The sequence below is a fragment of the Ischnura elegans genome, chromosome 12 (assembly GCF_921293095.1).
Source record: "Ischnura elegans chromosome 12, ioIscEleg1.1, whole genome shotgun sequence".
In the NCBI taxonomy this organism is placed as follows: domain Eukaryota; kingdom Metazoa; phylum Arthropoda; class Insecta; order Odonata; family Coenagrionidae; genus Ischnura; species Ischnura elegans.
In genome coordinates this window covers 39,710,877-39,729,087 of record NC_060257.1, presented here as the reverse complement: position 1 = coordinate 39,729,087, position 18,211 = coordinate 39,710,877, and the positions used below count along the sequence as shown (strand labels likewise).

The following is an 18,211-nucleotide window of genomic DNA, read 5'->3' as shown; positions in this document are numbered from 1 at the left end:
TTAAAAATTGAGCTGACGGGAATAATTATTAATTGTAAAAATTTTATTTATTTATTTATTTTTATATTAATTTAATGAATTACTTTTTAAATAATTTAATTAATAATTCAATCATTGTACAGTTGAGGACCTCAAACCCGGAAAACCCGAAATCCAGAACATTTGAAAATTCCTCTGCTTAGTGTTTCGACTTGCCACCTCGTGGCACCACTCTCCAAGCCTTGTTCTGGGATGAGTAGAAAGTTAGCACATACAATGGAAAACAATGGACGTACGCTAAAAACCTTGTCAGGGACACATAAGGATATCAAATATCAAGTATAGATTAATTAATTTACTAAATATACTATGAAGACCAGAAATTCAGAAGCCCTTCGGTTGCAAGCTTTCTGGATTTGAGGTTCTCAACTGTAATTAGAAAAATATGTTTTAGTGTAGAATAAGCAAAGGATGGTTTATTTTCCTAACCTTCGCTCAGGACTGTAAAATATACGTATATTAATGAGTGGCTGAATATAAAATTTTTTATTGGGCTTTCATATTAGTTCACTTTGATGTTGTTACTTAGTTTTCTGGTCGATCAAAGAATTGCAGACCTAGTTACATTGTGAGTTAACTTCAAATCGAACATTGAATCCATTATGTGTTGGAACTAACATGATTGGTACATACTATATACATATGTTCTATCCAGGCATTTTTTTGGTTAGGCCAAATTTATAATGAAAAGTTTTAATAATTACGTGGAGGAAGTAATTACCTTCATTTTATTTTCTCGTTTTGTTAGAGAATAATTTTTTTTTCAGAAAACTTTAGAGGGTCGCCTAACTGCAACCTTTGTAATTATTTAATTCAAACATGTTAAAGTTTTCCTCATTGTTGGCCTAACTTAAAAATGTATAGGTAATACTGTAAGAATAAAGTCAGTGCACCAGTCATCTGCCTCATTCATTGTGACGAAAAATATTAATTATGTAATTGCAAAATATGTTTGTGTTGAACAACACTTTTTCCTACCAAGTAAACCCTGTATTTTTTTCTTGCCAAAAAATGCTTTTCTGCCTCACACATCAAAGTACATATGTGTTTTATGTATTGCTAAAAGAAATATTAGGTTGTTTTATGAACTTTCTTCACATGTGATTGAAATATATTCATTCAATGGAAGTCTTTTTTATCTTATTCACAATTTTATGTGAAAAAAGTGCTTTAATAGTAATACATTTATGTACTTATTAAATATAAATATTTTTGAATTCGGTGATATGTGTCTTTCTAGAATTTAACCTTTGTAAATATTTTATATTTAAAAGATTGTAGCTCTTATGTCTAACTGTTGTCTTTTATGTTATGGGGATATATAATTACAACACTGTGTATTTTTTTCTTTTATGTTTAGATCACTGTCTTCAGGATAACAGACCGACCTGAGGAGAAAACTCAAGAGTTGGACCAAACTATCCTCACGGCCCTGTTCAAGAGTCAGCATCTTTCTCCCTCTGAGCAGCTTAGTTTAGCTCTTGCCTGGAATCGAGTGGACATTGCTAGATCTGAAATATTTGTCTATGGGCAAGAATGGCCACCAGGTGAGACGTATACTCAATTGCTGATGAAGGAATGATTTATTTCTATTGTTACTGCAAGTGAAAAAATTATAGTGAGTGTTCATTCCTGGCAAAGTGGGAACTTTATATGTTGAAAACCTTTGAAAAATTTTAGCTACCATGGTTAAAAATGTTCCCATTTGTCACTTTAATTAGTGATTTTATGGGGATTGATGGAATGAAAAAATGTACCTTATGTGTCTGCATATAAGATGCAATGTCATTTCAGTATGGCAGACAAAAGAAAAAAAAAGTCTGCGTTAAGGCTTGGCATCCCAACAACATAATTTAGTTCCTCTTAGATTGCTTTCGATTTTATAGTAAATAGAAATGAGATATCGAACAAGCTTGACTATATAAATATGAACAAACTCGTTCGATATCTCACTCCAACTCCATTGGTATCGCAGAAGCTAGCAAAATGTGAGTAATGCGTAATATAATGAACAAATGATTAACATCAGTTGAAAAATGAACATAATAATGACAAGAACAATTACGACATTCATAGGCGGATCCAGGGGGGGGGGGGGCACGGGGGCACGTGCCCCCCCCAGACCCTTAAAAATATGCTAGATTTTTAATACGGTCCCTTTATCATTTCGTTCGTTTTGTATGACGAGGTATCCTCGTGCCCCCCCCTGAACAAAATCCTGGATACGGTCTTGCTTGTGCCCCTTCCAGAGAGAAATCCTGGATCCGCCCCTGACGACATTCTTCAATGGAATAATAAATATATGTATATTAGTAAATGTAATGGACTCACTATGGAGTATTAACCCATGAAGGTCGAACCTTCACATATTAGACTCAGGCGATCTATTAGAGCTTTAATTTTGGAAAAAAAAATTGGGTCTTATATGCGGTCAAATACGGTATATGAATTTTAATGAAATTTTGCGAATGTGCTTGAATTTTTTTTGTGTAATGTTTAACTCCTCTTTACAAAAAATTTTCTATTCATTCTAGTTTAAAATGCATTAATAGTATTCTGATTGGTGTGCTTTGTTGAGAAAAAGATTAAGACTTTATTGGTAATTTTGTTTTTCTAGAGAATTGCATTGAAGTATCAAAATAACTTCCCTTCAATGAGATATCTTGTTGACAAATTTTCTTTACTTTTTTTATTATTTACCTGAATTAAATAGAATAGAATAGAATAATTTATTAGTCCAAAAGACATTGTACAAAATAAAAGTATAGAGTAAGTGTATAGGACACGTCAAAAGAAAGAGTGAGGAAATCACAAAATCGCATAAGATATTCTTTCACACTGTAAAAACACCACCCAGCTAGCACATTATAAGTCATTGAGATAAGGTGAAAGGAAGAAATAAGGAAGTCTCTTCTCAAGTAAGCTTGTTATGAGTTTCTTACGGCCGGGGCGACAAACATCCAGAGTAATGGCAAAATGGATGCCAAACTTTCAGCACTTCCGTAGATGCTGTTATTATCCCATCGTTTCCGAGTGTTATTTAAGGCCTTTATGTATTAAAACAATGTTTTTATTATTGGCACTTCTATATTATGAGGAGAAATAACATCATACCGCCATAATTTGAAAATCATTCACATTTATGAACTGATAGCGAAACGAAGGTCGTAAGAAAAACACAATTTCACAAGAATACCGACGTAGAATAATATAAAAATGCCGGAAGGAACACCTAATATATGTATTGTAGTCATCGGGTTATCAAGCCATAATTTAAAATTCATAAATGTTCAAATTTATGGACCTTGAATAATTTCAGTTTTTCATGCACATGCCAAACAAGTTTTTTTTACATAATTGGATATTTAATTGGTAACTATTCTTCTTATCAACTGCCGTGGTGCAGTGGTTAGCGTACAGGATTTTGGTTACGTAGGTCGCACATTCGGATCCACCCCGGTGTTATTTTTTTTCTTTCCGCCGCATGGATAGAGTACTTGTATTATGCTTTATATTAGAGATGTGCGAATAGTATCCGCGAATACTCGAATACCTCGAATATTAGAAAGTATTCGATATTCGAGGTTTCGAATAGTTATGCGAAAAGTACCGCCTCGAATACCTCGAATACTGTGAACTTCGCGTCATACACTGTCGCACGCACGTCGTTGGTAGTTGACTCGGAAAAATGTAGAGAACTGTAGTCATTTAGTGCTCGCAGCGCCGTTTTATGCACGTTGACGAATTACATCAAATTCGTGGATTTTAGCGGTGAAAAGAGTTCGACGAGGGGAACCGAAAATGGTCGGGTGAAAAAATCCGAAAATCCCCGATTCCCCCCACCAGGAGAACCTCAGTGCCGTGGGATAGCAACCATAGGGCATTTCCCACGATCCGCTATCCCCCTCCATTCAGCACTCGCCTCACCCACTCTGACGCTTTCCTCTTCTCCGAAATCAAACAAAAGGTCCCAGCTCGCGCAGGGATCGCATTACGAAGACCACTGCTTCGAAAAAAATATCGAGTTACGAGAACAATAAAAACGTGTTTCACGCCCTCCCCCCTTTTCTCACCCACTGGCCTTTTTCTGGCTACCTGCTTTGAAGTTCCCCATTTCTGGAGGTCAACTGCTGCGTGAGTACCGTGGGATACTTACATTAGCGCATTTCCCAAGATCCGGTATCCCTCTCCATTCAGCACTAGCCCCCCCTCTGAGGCTTTCCTCTTCTTCGAAATAAAAAAAAGGTCACAGCTCGCGCAGGGATCATATTACGAAGACCTTAGCTTCGAAAAAATACCAAGTTACACGAGAACAATAGAAACGTGTTTCCGGCCCTCCCTTTTCTCCCCCACTGACCTTTTTTTTCCTACCAGCTTCGAAGTTCCCCATTTCTGTGGAGGTCAACCGCTGCATGAGTCATCTATTAGCACAAAAGGTGTCTAAGAATGACTTTCGTCAATTGATGTTACACCTATATTGAATTGAAATATTAGTAATGTGCGCGTAATTTCAAAAAGAACAAGTTCAAGTCTCATTCTGGCGAAACTCGATATGAGCAGCAGAGCTTCTAGGAAGTTGATGCGGTATTTTTTTCCGAAAACATATATCAAGTTACAATTTATGAGTGGTGCTATAAATATTTATTGTTTAAGTCCCAGACAAAGGGATATTTTCTCAGAATATTTGGTTTCTCCCTGATAGCAATTCCAATTCATCTTCTTATCTCGTGAGAACTCCCAAAGATGGACTGAAAATAATTGAAGAGAATCCGGTGGAAAAGAGCTTGTATTTTGCAAAATGCCTCAGATTGTCAGCTAGCACTTGGCAGCAGAAGTGGGGGTAAAGCGATGTTAGTAGAATTAATTATATGCCCAATTGTTTACATTAAATTAAAATATTCATTAATCAGCTAAATTCATGTTCGAATCATTTAAAGGAAATCAAAATTACTCCCCAAAATCTTGTGTTGCCTGCTGCATATGCAACCGAGTCAAACATTCCAGCATTCATCATTTAGTATTCGAGGTTTTCGAAATTCGAGGTATTTGAATATTCGAGCAATGATTTAATATTCGAATTCGAGAAATCTGCTATTCGACCCATCCCTACTTTATATCTACACCAGCCGGTCGCTTGCAGTTATTAATTTTTTTCTATTTACGGGAAAATCTGTTATCAGTTGTTAAGGCCTTATAAAAACTCGCTTAATTTCACCAATAGCCTTTAAATTCATGTCGAGATGAGCCGCGTAGCATGTGTAGTACGCTGTTCAGCCGCCTTTGGCGCTCCAACAGAAGTGACTTACATTGCCTGAGGATATTTGACGGCATTCCTTACCTAATCGTCCCTAACATCTTACCCTTGCCTTATATAAGTCCCTTAGCTTACGATAAGCTGCTTATCAATTTTTTCCGTAAGAAAACCATAAGAAACGGTTAACTCTCTTACTTTGTGCTATCTGGGCCACATGACAAGGAAGTTAAATAACTTTCTCGTAAACACATTGTATATGTCCTCTTGTTTTCTATCGGCTGGTAATTTGTTATAAAGTTTTATGCACATGTTTCTCGGACTCCTTAGATGTTTAGTGGAGCAGGATGACATCACATGCATATCATATTTTAGCCTAGTGTCGTAGGAATGGATTTCATCATTCTTTACAAAATCTGATATGTGCTTCTTAACATAAATTACAGAGTGATAAACATAAATAGAAGGTCCTGTTAATAGATTTAATCTCAGAAACAGTGGTCTGCAGTGAGCTCTATAGTGTAGAAGACAATCCAAGAAGCAAGACATTTATTATATTTATCTAGTGATACCAATCTTTGCTCACTTGAAAAATCTGTTTGCATAACTTTTATCCAATCCTGACATCTTCGTATCTTTGTGCACAGGGGCTCTCGATGAAGCCATGATGCAGGCTTTGGAGCATGACAGGATAGATTTCGTGAAGCTTCTTCTTGAAAATGGAGTCAGCATGAGAAAGTTTCTCACAATCCCAAGGCTTGAAGAACTTTATAATACTGTAAGTATTCCATCCTTAAATAATACCCATTGACTGGTTCTGTTTTGCTCCTTTTCTAGTAAAATGTAATATTGATGGACAAGCAGTGACAGATTAGTGTTAATAATTTTTCTTCTACTTTCCAGAAACAAGGGCCTACCAATACCTTAGGATATATTTTGCTGGATGTAAGGCCTCATATTCCCCGAGGATATCAATACACTTTACATGATATTGGTCTTGTGATAAACAAATTAATGGGTGGTGCATACCGGTAAGAATTTGTCCGTTATCCCTAATTCAGTATGAAGTAGGATGAACTCTTTAACCTTACTTGTATGAAATTTTGTTTCATATTTCATGCCTCCATGCTATGGCATTTATGCTAAACTTCACTGTTGGGGTATTCAATACTAAATGCAGTCCAGATTGATTTCATAACTTTCTTTAAAAAAAATTCAATTTTTTAGATTCAATAGCCATCATAGGCAATAGCCAGGGAGTTATGTTTTTTACTGCTCGAAACTAAATTTATTGTATCGTTAATTATCATGGTAACGATATGGTGGCAATTGTTAATATTGGTGCAGATTTTTTTCTTCACTTGAAATCATTAAAATAAATCCCATTCTATGTGAACTAAATGTAATGTAATGTGAACTTGAAGGGATTGAGCTAAAATAATTTGCAATACGTATAATTAGCACTATAGCTTCATAAGTGTGGTAACGTTGGAATTATTATTTTGTCATAACTAATATTTCGAACCAAAGTTTGGAAAATATGCAGTGTTTTCCACATTATTAGATTTTTTGTGAGGAAGAAGTATGTGTATCAAAGGCTTTATACTTTCCAAAATATGTATACCCTTTTTGTAGTACTCTGCACCGTAAAACTTTGGCACAGGTATCTTTAGTATTACTACAAGGAAAACCTAATTCCTGTTTCTTTTTCTTTTACAGAGCTCACTACACGAGGAGAAAGTTTAGGGTGATCTATGCTAAAGTAATGAAAAAATCTCCCCATGTTCATCGAAACAGTTCTTCGTTTATCCGTTACTATGGAAATGCAAACTTCACCCTAAGCCTTCTAGCTGAAGCGCTGCCTGCGTCAAGCAGAGAAATGCCTCTTTTTGATTATCCATTTAATGAATTACTGGTGAGAATCAAATTATTTTTTATTTATTTTCATGTGAGGTGAATTTTCTTCGGCCTGCTTTGATTAATTTGCTGCAAATTTAACCTTCGCTTTCTATTGGAAGCTAAATTATGATTGATGAATAATTGTTGATATGACTCCTATTCACATTATGCAAACTCACTCAAAAATCTGGATGTATTTTGAATCTAACATTCGTTGTATGAAAAAAGTCAACTAATTTGCTTAAATTAATCAGTCTCAGTGTTTATAAAATCTTTATAAGAATTATTGGTTAATAGAATTTGTTATGTGTATATCATTATCTACTAATATTTGAGTTCATGATGTATATTAAGGATGATCCAGTTTCTTTAGAATTTTAAGCAGTTTACACCCTGCAGTTTAAGGAAGCAGTTGAGAACTAATGTCCATTAAGCTGATGAAATCAGCTATAGAGTATTGAAGAGTGATTATTAAGGTTTCAGTTAGGCTTCTCTTCTTTCCTCTAAGGACTTCCTCATTGCTCAATTAGTAAATGCATTTCATTTTCATTACTTTTCTTGTATCAAATTATTCTTTATTACTTGCACTAGGAAATTTACCTGTATTTTTTCGGTGATAGGACTGTTGGGCACCCTTTTTAACTCGCTTGGCTCCATTTCAACTTCACTTGCTCTTCTCATCTTTAGATATGGGCTGTGCTTACCAAGAGGCAGCAGATGGCTCTGCTGATGTGGCAGCATGGAGAGGAAGCTCTGGCGAAGGCTTTGGTTGCGTGCAAGTTGTACAAAGCCATGGCGCATGAAGCTGCAGAAGATGACCTAGAGACTGAGATTTATGAAGAGCTTAGAAACTATGGGAAGGAATTTGAAAACATTGGTAATAAAATGTGATAACCATGATGTTTTTGCATCCAAATTTAATTTTTATAAAGATAGCTGATAACATCAATGAAAAGTGGAACTCATAATTGGATAATCCAAAGCACAGATAATGCACACATGGATAATTAGTAGTTTACTGTAAATTATTTTTTTTTATTTTCAAATTCCAATTAAAAAATGCATATAGATGTGCGAAAGATCCACATAGAAAAAATCATTCGCCTTGACCGGGATTCGAACCAGGATCCCCCGATTGCCGGTCGAGTGCTTTAGCCAGTTAAGCTACCGAGGCATCATTCTTCCCTGTGGATATTTTCGGACACTACCAGACAAGATGTAGCTGGACTGCTGAGCATATGATGCCACAAGCAGTCCAAATCGTGCGCACAGCGCCACGGCCAGAGAGCAGGCCCGGAAATAGAACACAAAGAGGTGTTCGCTCTAGACTAGTTTAAAGTGTACCGGGACTAGCCGCGGTGATAACTTTTATGGGAGTCACCCGCAATGCACAATCGTGCGAAAGATCCACAGAGAAAAAATCATTCGCCTTGATCGGGATTCGAACCCGGATCCCCCGATTTCCGGTCGAGGCTAGTCCCGGTATACTTTAAACTACATATAGATCTTCACAATGGTTTTAAAACTAATCATGCTTTTGTGTATAGAATACCCATTTATAGCAGGACAATTACGAGTATTGAACATACCTCTGATTCAGATAGGAATGTATAATTTAGTTGTTTTTATGTAGGTATCTCCTAATTTGTGTTTTATTTTCTCAGCATTGGATTTGCTTGATTTCTGCTACCGACAAGATGACGATCAAACTCAGCAGTTGCTCACGTGCGAACTTCAAAACTGGAGCGGTCAGACATGTCTTTCATTGGCTGTGGCGGGCAATCATCGTGCATTGTTGGCTCATCCTTGCAGTCAGATCATCCTGGCTGATTTATGGATGGGTGGACTACGCACGCGGAAAAATACAAATTTGAAGGTGGGTTCCTCATTATATTTACTCTTCATTTATGTATGATTTGCCCCAGTAGCATAATTTACCAAGTGTCCCACTTCTGCGTGTAAAAACTACAGATATGAATAGAAATGTGTTCTCCTTCGGGAATCTCTTTCTTTATATTTAGGAAAGAGCAGGGATATGGAAGAGAAATAAATGTGTTTAAGTTTCATACATTCAGCAGATATTCTTTTTGGTGATTTACTTGTGCTGTGAAAATCTCAGTTGAACTAATAGTAACTCAGACCATCGCATTGCTTTCAACATCTGAAGAGCTACCAATCACGTGCACCAAAAGAATAATAATGATAATGTTTATTGGCTCCGTTGGTTTGTGTACAAACATAAGGCAAGTGCTTAGAATTTGCTTAAAATAAAAGTAATTACAATTTTGATGAGCAAACTATTAAAGATTAAAGATATAATTCACGTACAAAAAACATCAGTATAAATTTCTTTTAAATTTTTGCTCGCTGCCAAATTTGATTTTTGAGATTTGATCTGGTGACACCATGTTTTTTCTTAACCAGATTTGAGCACCTTACCAACCAGACCACCATTCAGTGATCAATGCAAGTTTCACATGATAATAAACAACTTCCTTTATAGTTCTTAAGAGATTGACTTCAATTATTGAATTTTTGCAAATGTAGCATATTTCATAAACAAGCATGTTTGGTGATATTTCTTTGAGTTGAAGAGTTGGTTCAACAAATTTTTAACAGATTCCCTTAATATCAGTATTAGTTACTATCGAATTTAGAGCCATATGAAAGAATATGTAAGTCATTCTTCAACCAAAATCAGATTGTGCAAATGCATAACTGGTTAACTATTTTGCTTTTATAATGTTTTCAGCCAATATCCATATTGTTAGCCATACGTATCTGAATAATTATTGTTATGGAATTTCCAAAATTCTAATCAAAATGCATATATGTTTGGGTTTTGATTCTCTCGTGATGTTAACAATCTGGCATATATTATTTTAGGTTGTTCTAGGCCTGCTCTGTCCTGTATATATTGTACAGTTAGATTTCAAATCGAAGGAGGAGCTTCAGTTAATGCCGCAAACGGAAGAAGAGCACATGATTGGACTCGAAGAGGAAAACGACAGTTTAGATGTCAAGCCATCGTCGGAACATTCAGAAATGACTCACCGTAATACAGAACCTGATGCCGAAGTATGTATTTGATCAACTTCTTTCTTTATCATGCATTTATTGTCTGCAATCTTTCTGCATTCTGTCTGGAATCTTTTGCTGCAAAATGTGTGTGGAGCTTATGTGTCATAATCACGGCTGATGGCTAATCTTTCACAAGCATAAAAGAGCTCTTTCAAAAAAATCAGACTAACAAAGCATTCCTAATGCTGTAGCATAGTTTATGTGTGTGCATGATTTAAAGTGATCAGATTCTGTCACTGTTGTTTGGGTGCAATGGAGAATTTTTGGAAAACTTGCATGGTGAATGACTTTACCAGTTATATTTCTGAGGTACTATGGCATCCATGCTGTGATCTCTCATTTTTGGTACTATTTGCACCACAATTTTCCTTATCTTCAATCCTTCTTTCTCTAATTAATTTAGTTGAAAACTTAAGCGATGGATAATGATTATGAATGGGTGGTTGAGATTTTTTTAAACTTTTGTGACTTAATGTTATTTTCACTTAATTTGCACTTACCTATATCTGAATTATCCCTCAATGGATTTATCAGACTACTCCTTATTGAAAGTTAAACTTCGACTTTACCTAAATCTCATTAAAAGTGCTATTTAAGATTCTAAGTTTAAAAATAATAATATGATAGTGATTGATTTTCTATTATTTTGAAATCAATTATTTAGACATTCATTTTGTTCACCATTCCAACTTTATTTGTGTACTTTAAGCATTAAGTGGATGGCTGGAAATTAATAGCATTGTTATCCAAATTGTTAATCAACGTTAAATGTTATAAATTCTCTCTCTGTAAAGCCAAGTTGTTAACTGATTGGGTTAAAAAGATGGTTTGCCGGCTTATTGAAAATCATCTTCCATTGGAGGGACTGGAAATTGCCGGTATACTCATTTTACCAATTTACTATTTTGTATTTATCTTTCATTAATGCTGTCTTTTTTTGGTAATCGATAAGTTAGTATTATCATAATAGTTTTAAAAAAGTACCTATTTAATTATGGCCATTATTATTTTTGTAATCATTTAAAAATAATAATAAAATGAGACTGATAAAAATTCAGTAAGGTAAGCTACTTATAAAAACAACTTGATAGATTAAACATATGTGCACATTATACACAAAATTGATAATTTTATGTAATTTTGTCAGTAAAAAAAAGTGTTTGGGTACTTATGCAATTGGAAAATTGTGGTAAACGTGTATTCTTTTTTTGTGCATGCTTGATCTGCTAAATTAAACTTGTGAGTACTGTCTGTGACTGTTATAATGATGAAGGCCAGTTATTCATTTTTTTTCTCCTAATTTTCTGAGTGATAAATTATGTAGTAGTGCTTTTTTGCTTTGATAAATTAAAAGTAAATGTGCCAGTTGACACTGAAACTGATTAAAACTTTTTGTTGTATCTGTTCCAGTCTTAGACCTATGTAGTAAGTACCACTGGCTCTATCATTGATCATATTCATTCTGTAACCATTCATATTCATACTGTGACAATGGCCGAGAAAAGATTGGAGATTTCTCGACCATTTATGGAATTTCAATCAATGTACCTTTGGCTAAATGCCTTCACTCATTTTCCTGTTTTGTGATGGGATCAAAGTTTTGTCTGGGTAATTAACTGGCTTGAAATTAACCTACTAACATCTTAAGTAGAAAGTACAGTAGATTCCGTTTAATGGGTCCACCGGTTACTTGGGGCAGCCGCTTAATTGGGGGAGATCTTGAAGAACAGAACCCAATAGAGGAATATCCCAGAGTATTCTCTGCTTAGTAGGGACAGCATGCCGCTTTATTGGGCCATGAGTTGGCGACATAGACTCTATACTCGCGTCGAAATTAAATTTTTTTTCAGAATACTATTTTTTTACATTTTCCTCCTTTGATTTACTCTTATTTTTCACAAATGTTCCTATTTTTGCCCTATTTTGAAAGCTCATGTTGTTATACTATCTGCAAGAGGATAGGACATTTCTTTAATAGGACTTAGTGAAAGATATTCATTCAGCGTCGCCCAAGGCTGTGAAAAATATTTTTAACAAAAATGTTATAATTCTTAAAAATGATTGTAAAATAACTGAACTCGCTGATTTATTAGTCAAATTAATGGTTTAATAATTACTTATGTTGCATTATAAACATTCTTTAGTCTTCTTTCTATCATTTCAACGTTTGTTTATGCCCATATACAGGATAGTTCGCCTAATTGGGGCAAAGTGCACAAGTCCCGATATGTCCCAATTAACCGGAATCTACTGTAATTTATTAGGTGACTGCTTAATACTAACATATTCATGTGTGGCTTCAAAATTTCTTATAGAAATGGCCCAGAGGCTTTAGCATCAAGAACAAGTCTCCAAGCCAACAAGGGGTTAAGGTAATCCAGACTGCAACCATGATCATTCTTCAAAATGAAAGCACATTTGGCTGCTATTTTGTGATTGCATGATTTGAATTTTAGCAGTCTGTGTTTGGGGTACTAAGGCTATCATTTCAATGATTTTCACTCTATCATCTTCTCATGACTTAAGTCTTTTTATGAGTACTCCATTGTTATTTCTATTCATTCATTTAATCTAGGGTCACGCATTGTCATTTGCCCAAATAATCATTCATTCCGAATATTCTCACAATTTTTTGTGGGATTAAATGAAATTTTGGTCCTTACCCAAACGGCACAGCACCCCAATATCTAATTTGTATCTAGATAGTAATCATTGACCAAGGGGATACTACGCTGCTCCGTCGCTTTTCGTCAATGGATGCTATCCATGCACGGCCTGTCGACAAAGCGTGTACGAAGCATGTCAATGTCTGCTAGGAAGCACGTACGAAAGGATGCAAAGCGTGCAGAAATACAGCAGTGCCAGTAGCGACGCCATTATGCCAGCAATGAACGTTGGGAATTGGAAGTTCTATGAGAGGCACAAGGTCTCAAGTAGTTCTGTTAATTAAGAGTAAATTCTTACATATTAATTATGACACTAAAAAAGACATTGCATAGCCCATGAGCATTTGCTCCTTACCCTAGAGCCTAACGAAATAAGATTTTTTTCAATAATAATGGCCGATGAAACAGGATTGCTGACACATCTGCTATTATTATGATTGAATTCATCAAAATGCGAGCAAAAATTTACGTATAGTTCAGTCTCAGCTACTGAAACATACCTGTACCAGGCGCTAAAGTATTTGAAAAATTATTTGGGATGAGTAAAAGTCTCCATGTCACTGCAGTAGATGTATCAACCTATTAAAAATATGAAAGTCCTGCCATATCACACCCGCATAAACATTTGTAAAATAAAACATGATATCTCTTAGATCACACCTCCAATTCTATACTTACTTTGTATGAAGTCATCACCACAAGAAATTTTAAGAGGCAGGAAAGAAAAAAACCACAAAAATACAATACAGATATTATGTATTTTCTTTAGTCAATCACAATAATATTTCCAATTTTCTCTTCTAACCCACATTTAATTTGGCGAAACAATTACTCTTATTCTCTTTCGAATAGAAAATTATTTAAAAGAGGACTGGTCGATACATAATAACTATCTTCAATACTTTCTCCAATGAACGTCCACTATCAAAGCATCCACTTGCACAAAAAAATATCCACATCCACTATCGATCTATATGTCACTTCTGCCACAATGTCTGTCTTCTTGACGACAGGTAACAGTGAAGCAATGGTACCTTCCTCCAATCTGGGCACCTTCAATTCAACAAGAATTTTCTCCCCGTCTTCTTGTCCAAGGCTACAGATTATTTTCTGATATCACAAGGTGTGATGTCAAGCCCACACACCTAAAATTAATAAATAATAAAATACCATGTCACATTTCTAGGTCACATCATTTCCAATTTTTAGTATTTCTGCATGAGAATTCAAATTACTAGGCTAGTAAACATAGTAAATAATTGTATACCTGAATATTTTTTTCATTTTAAACTATAGCATAAGATAATTTGAAATGATGAAAGCCGACACCACACACACACACACCACAGGGCAAGCTAAGAAACAATATTCGATTCTATAAACTTGGCTACTTACTCCTAGTTTCTCTTTTAACCACACGTTTACCGAACGAATTAATTCAAAAAAGACAACTAAAATGCAAGAATTTTCAAATTAATTGCTGCTACAATATTTTGAATCACCATTTTCAGTACTGAAGTCATGCATCAACATCCCGAAGCCACTTCTAACTTAAAATTACATCCAAATAATTACAGCGAGAAAGGGTACATACCTTGCTGTTTTTCGTAGGGGTGAAATTTTTTCTTCTTATGCACGCCCAAATGCACTTCTTCTTCAACTCAGGATCTTTTGGAAAGCTAAAAACTTGACCATGTCCCGGAGTTTCCTTTACATCCCGACAATACACACACGAAAGGCATTTTTAACAAAATTACCTCTCAAACTTCACCATTACCATACACTCTATTTTTCACCAACCTAACCACAAAAATCCCTGAAACGTGGTGGGACGTAACGTAAACAACGCAATCTCCAAAGGCTTGTGCAGGCTTGTGATCGGGCCTTCTTTCTAGGAGGATATGGGACGATGGCACCACCCGCGAAAGAAAATAGTCCTAGACCGAATACAGTTTTATCGATAAGATACAATTTTATTGATGCATATGAATTTGCCAGTCCTCTTGTATATTTTTTCATCATTAAAGGAAATAAAGGAACAAAACCTTTTTAGTAACTTCCTAAGCGCGATTTCTTGTATCTTGATGGCCCACCTTCGTATTAAGATACGTAAAATTTCTGTGCCGTCTGGGTAGTATTTAGGAAACTTGTCTGAGGAATTAAAGGTTGAGTAAAGATGAAAAACTTTGGCACTTTCTGTGGTTAAAAGGTTATTCTGACTAGTTACATCACTGGAAAACATATAAGGAGCTAAAAAATTTTATTTCTCAAGTTCTTCATGTTAATATTCATCTTATCTATTGCCAATTTTCCTTGAAATATACTTTTGTGGAAAAATCATTGATAATCAGAAAGTTTCTGTAAACCCTATTTCAGAAATCAAAATTTATGTAAGAAGTTAAAGCTTAACCTATTTCTTGCCTGAAAGATTTCTCTCTTCAAATCTTCACTGCCTTTACTCATCATCTAATCTTTTCAAATGTAATCATATTTTGTAAATTTTCTGGTTCACTGTTTTTTTTTATATGGATGAGGGCATAGTCATATAAAATTGAATGCCTTCAACAAATTGAATGATCTTTCTTAATGTCCAGGGACTGAAATTTACTCATATGCTAGGGGTTGTGCATAAACTGTGTAACATTTTTGGCTTTCTTTTCTCTCTGACCTCCAATTTAGACAACAATTCCACATGAAACCCCAAAACCTGTATATAATTCTAAAAATTTTACTTGTAATTGTAAAAACCAAAAGTTGTAAACTGTCTCTGTAAATTGAAATTTTGGCTCCAATGCTTGTTTTCATTTATTGAGGTGCGGGTAAATGTTTACGAAGGCAAATTCAGGCATAATTTTTTGAGAGAAACATCCGCATGCTGTAATAGATGTGGAAAATTTGTTTAAAGTTACGTTTTATTTTTTGTGATGTAGGTTTTTTTATGTCCAATTTTGTAATTTCAATTAATTTTTATGTATTCTGATAGAGGGTCTAAACTAACTAAAGTAAGTCTTCAAAATAGGTACAATATGTGTTCTGAGACCTTGTTTTTAAGTTGAAAACCTAAGAAAGGCATCGAAAAGTGATGTTATCCTGCATAATGCAACACCGCATTACAATTTTGCATTAACTCACATACTAAGGCCCAGCGCACACAGTGTGACTGTTTTACAACTACCGTTGCAAACCAGTTGCGCGGGCAACTGTTTTGTGACCTCGACAATGTTTTTGAATGGGGAGGCGAACACGACGCAACTGGTTTTTGACAATCTCAAAACAGTCTGAAACCAGTCACATGCAACCGTGGGCCCGCGGTTGCAGTTGCGTTGCAGACTTCAGTTGCACGAGACCACGTGGTGTTTCGGTGGTATTTTGACGGCCGTATGGTGTCGATCTCAAAATGAATGATCAAGAAGTCAACATGAAGCTCGTTGCAGCAGTAGGGAAGCATGACGTCCTCAACAAATACAAACTATCTAATGCCTTTGGTATTGACAATATTTCACAGCGTCTTCTTTGCCTGACTCAGTGATAGTAAGCGCTGACGGCCAAGGCAAGGGCTAAAAAACAACATGTACCGCACTAAATAAACACTCCACTGATTGCACAATACACGCATCTGATTCACAACCAGCCCTTTGTCATTACACCCATGTGCGGACAGAAGTTTTGTTTCAGTTGCATACTGGTTGCAGACGCAACTGATTCCCAACTGAGGTTACAAAATAGTCGCTCCGTGTGCACTGGGCCTGATCTAGTTGTGCATGTGACAAGGCTGAAGCGGAAAAAATTTTGCAGACCGCTTTAAGGAAAAATGGGCAAAATACAGAGCAGTTTCTAACTTCACAATGGTTTAGTTGATTCTTTGATTAGACTATGCCCAAAGTGCAAGTTCCTCCATGCCACACCACATTGCATCGGCCAATAACAGAAGCACAAAATTTGAAATTTTGGGCACGCTTGAATTTTTTTAATGTTCGTATCTCTGAAAGTTTGTAAGTCTAATTCTCATAAATACAGGACTGACAGTCTGGCTAAATTTGATTCATTACCTTAGTATGATGCTAAGTTCCATATTTTTTTATTTTCAAATTTTTTAATCAAACTTTTATTCTTTGGCTAAAAATAAATTTGCAAGGATTTGGGTAAAATTTCCTCTTTCAAACCTTGGATCAGATATTGATTTCTGCCAGGTGGCAACTATCATGTGCTCATAAATTCTATTATTTATAATTTTCCTCGAATATTACTGAGTTGAATTCATTATTCAGAGTAATTTAGAATAAGGTGTGAGCTATTTAGTGGCTTTATGGCAATGCAACTTGGCTTTGCTCGCAGCATTGAAGAGGCAATCGTTCTGCCTCGCAATCATCCTTAGTAACCATAAGTAATTGACATTGCAGTTTATGCATAGCCCCGAAGCTGGAAATGGATTGTGTTGTTCTCATAAACTCATGGGTTAAACAATCCTAAGAGTTGTTTCACTGATTTGACTTCTTATGTACCGTGAAGTTTAAGACAATGTGCTTACTTTCTGTTCAGCCTCATGTATTGATTTTTCTGTGTGATGTCATTTTCAGGCACTCATTAACCAAGAGCACTACAACATTAGGGACACAATTGTTCAGGAGAACGGGAAAGTCATTACGGACGACATGGATCAGCTGTTCCACCTTCCCCTGGATTATTTTGATGCCAAGGCAAACCGACCCCTGCGTCTTAAGAAGAAGCTCTATGAGTTTTACACCGCACCTATCACTAAGTTCTGGGGTCACTCGGTGAGTTCATTTTAGTAATTTACCAATGCATTTTTTTAAATTTTGCGATCATGCAATAATGTAATGTCATTTAGGGTATTGCTCAAATTGAGGTAAGTGTACTTTCAACCTCAATTTTAACCTCAACCTCAACAACAATTTTACAAGTCTGTCTCAAGCCCAAATTGGACCCTCCTATTCAATTCCCAGTAAGGCCTACTCCACTCCACACTGAGTCCATCCTGTAAATATCCTTTTCTTATTAATTATTATGAGTTTAATCAGTTTGTTCAACCTGTATGCATATGGCCATCTAGGCGAAGATATGATGGCAAAGATTACACAAGTGTTGAGAGTTTGGTTGGAAAATTAGGCACAGTAAGTACCAGAATGATTTAGCTGTATATGTCTGTTATTAAATTCTCATACGTCCCCCAATATCTGATAATTTTTACAATGCCCCCCAGAGAATTCAATGCAGTTATTTTGAATTAGCGTTATTAGTGTTTTTTCTCCTGATG

At 35.6% G+C, this 18,211-nt stretch overlaps 1 protein-coding gene across 1 annotated transcript in view; it reads left to right on the top strand.

Moving 5' to 3' along the window:
• Positions 1 to 18,211, top strand: part of LOC124168667 (transient receptor potential cation channel trpm) — a 47,077-nt gene that overhangs the window by 10,841 nt on the left and 18,025 nt on the right. The window contains exons 7-15 of the mRNA XM_046546931.1: positions 1,400 to 1,586; positions 5,938 to 6,068; positions 6,194 to 6,321; positions 7,010 to 7,205; positions 7,877 to 8,066; positions 8,854 to 9,065; positions 10,076 to 10,267; positions 12,586 to 12,642; positions 17,514 to 17,711. Coding sequence (XP_046402887.1) covers positions 1,400 to 1,586; positions 5,938 to 6,068; positions 6,194 to 6,321; positions 7,010 to 7,205; positions 7,877 to 8,066; positions 8,854 to 9,065; positions 10,076 to 10,267; positions 12,586 to 12,642; positions 17,514 to 17,711 — 1,491 coding nt within the window. The remainder of the gene's footprint in view (positions 1 to 1,399; positions 1,587 to 5,937; positions 6,069 to 6,193; positions 6,322 to 7,009; positions 7,206 to 7,876; positions 8,067 to 8,853; positions 9,066 to 10,075; positions 10,268 to 12,585; positions 12,643 to 17,513; positions 17,712 to 18,211) is intronic.